Source organism: Schistocerca americana, chromosome 5 (assembly GCF_021461395.2).
Source record: "Schistocerca americana isolate TAMUIC-IGC-003095 chromosome 5, iqSchAmer2.1, whole genome shotgun sequence".
Lineage (NCBI taxonomy): Eukaryota > Metazoa > Arthropoda > Insecta > Orthoptera > Acrididae > Schistocerca > Schistocerca americana.
Window position 1 is genome coordinate 290995963 of NC_060123.1, and position 2606 is coordinate 290998568.

The 2606-nt window shown below is 42.6% G+C and overlaps 1 protein-coding gene across 1 annotated transcript; it reads right to left on the reverse strand.

Moving 5' to 3' along the window:
- Positions 1 to 700: 700 nt before the first annotated feature.
- On the reverse strand, positions 701 to 1231 carry LOC124616319 (KRAB-A domain-containing protein 2-like). Its single transcript, XM_047144625.1, has one exon. It carries the CDS (start codon positions 1229 to 1231, stop codon positions 701 to 703), a length of 531 nt encoding a protein of 176 aa, XP_047000581.1.
- Positions 1232 to 2606: the final 1375 nt, after the last annotated feature.

The following is a 2606-nucleotide window of genomic DNA, read 5'->3' on the forward strand; positions in this document are numbered from 1 at the left end:
GGCAAAACACAAAGCAGAACTGACTTGACCTATTTGTTACAGCTGGTAAAGCTGGAGTGACGTTTTAAATTGCACTTAATTTTCCTTTTGACACAAAAGCAACTCATATTTTGGCATTTCGTGTTATACGTACAACTGACGAGTCCTTTGTCGCTTCTTGTGGACTGAGAAGTACCTGCAGATCGGAGGGATATTTCGTGGTCAGGGAAGTCTTCAATTCTCATTAAGTTCTTTGGACATACGGTGAATTCTGATGTTGCTATGAAATCTTTCAAGGTTCAGTTCCAAGTCGATGAAAGGCAACTTCCGTCAGGTTAATAACAACCATGTTCGGTCACGTTCATAACAACTGCCAACAGATTGCGTGAGTCACTCCGATCTTTGTCGACGTCAGGAATCGGGGCTCGCATAAAGGAACAGGAGGAATTTTTGTCAGAATCACTTCCCATTTTTTTTAAAGTTTCAGTTTCGATTTCGTTTTACTTTGGATGCCTTCCACAATATCGAAGCAAACATTGAACAAAACTCTAACCCCGTAACCTTCTACTTCGGCGACGTCGTCTTTAGGAGAATGTCCACAGACGGCATGAACGTTTCGGCCACAGTTCTCACGTGTATGAACACCGTTGGTTCCTTTTACGCAGACACGACAGATATCAGGAAAAGAAGGACTTTCGGTAACCACAGAAATGGAAGGCTGTTAGATAACAATGGCTTCATCACTGTTTTGATTTCTTCCATCATGGATTGCATTATTATCTATGTCTTCTTCAGAGAGCTTTGCCTCCTGCATTGATTCATCTCGTCTTTCTTTCTGTTGCTGTATTGCTTTTGCGCTCTTTATTACTTTTTCTAGCTCTTCATTAGTGCCTACGTCTTGTGAAATGTCGTCAGGCAGGGACGACGTCAAAAGACCTACTCTCGCTTTACAGCCGAACAGAGCTTCGTATAGTGAACCGTTAATCCCATAATAAAGAGCTCTGATTTTCATAAGCTGGACGAACCACGGTCCGTCATTCCAGTAGCTAGTTTTCTCGTCTTGAATCCCAGCACACAGCATATTTTCAGTGCCCTGGTTTGCTCTGCCGAAATTCTCCTGACTTTGTGAGTGGCGCGCCTTACCATTTACGATCTTCGAGGTGGGCCGATATTCCTTTAGGCTGCTTACCAAATTGTTTGCAAATTCCCTGCCGTTACCGGACTGTAGAATCGTTGGAGCACTAAGCAACATAGATATGTCGAAAAGGTTGTAGGCTACTTCTTTCACTCTCTTTGATTTCAAAGTCACGAGAACTAAAAACTTTGCGAGATGTTCTTGGTAGACTATTATACCGTTGTATTCTCTATCAGGATGGGACTGAAAACCGACGAGGTTGACCTGGCAATGGGAACTGAATTTTAAAAAAGCATGAACTTGACCACCACACATTTTAACGGCTGTTCGCTTATTTTGGCAAGGCTCAGAAAGGTGAATGTACAGTTCATTATTAAGACGGGTAATATTCTTATACTTGGATGAAGTATATCGCCAAATGGGCCTCATGCAGTATGTCAAATAACTTTGAGTCTGCGATGTAAAATTGAACACCACTCGTACCTTCTTTAACAGGACAGATCAACTTAGTCTTATTCTCGACCTTCATTATGTACTAGTGTTTCAGCAGCCAATAGTCCCATGGTTCCTTCTTCATGGTTTTCTTAGCCTTTTTCACATCGTTGACTAACTTCTGGTAACTGGTTTCGATTAGAAACACAGAGTTTTTATCGCAGAGTTTTTAGCCGCGTTGGCTCTTACTTGAGAAAATTCATTGCAGAACCATCGTTACACGTCAGCATGGCTTGGTTCCAGTCTTGGCACTACACTCCCTTCCAACATAGCGCCACAAGAATATCAGGGAAGGACGAAGGAGAGGATCTGTGGAACTTCAGCTGGAGAACTCGAGGCGTAATAGTTGAGCGTTCTACAACATTACGTTGCCTTCGTAACCACTAAATAAAGACTCGAACGCCACCGCAAATCGTGGAGGCGGGAAGAAATGGCGGGATGAGACGTAATACATTCTTTGCCAGTAGACAAACAGGCAAAGCCTACAATGCTTAGGCAGTGTGTAAATATTATTCTTTTCACACTTTGACGTTCAATTTTAGGCATTCTACACATTGCGTAAGTCATTCTAAAGAATGCCGGATTTCACACAATCCCGGCAACATTCAGAGTGAAAATTATTGTACTATATACGAAAAGGTAATTAGTTACAAACAACGGCGTGCTCACACTTTATTCAACATGTAAAAGTCAGTACAGATATTCGGGTTTAGGTTATGACATGTTCGATATGCCTGCCATCATTGGTGATGATGTGGCGCAAACGAATAGATAATACTGCATTACCCGCTGAAGTGTCAGAACATCGATGCTGTCGACGACCTCCTGAATGGCTTTTTTCAGCTCAGCAATAGTTATGGGGTTTTTGCTGTACACCTTGTATTTAATATAGCCCCAGAAAATAGAGACGCATATCCGGAGAAGGTGGCGGCCAATCAAGGAACATTCCAGTGGCCTCTGGGTACCGAAGAGCGAGAATGTGGTCTCAAAGTGCTCCTCC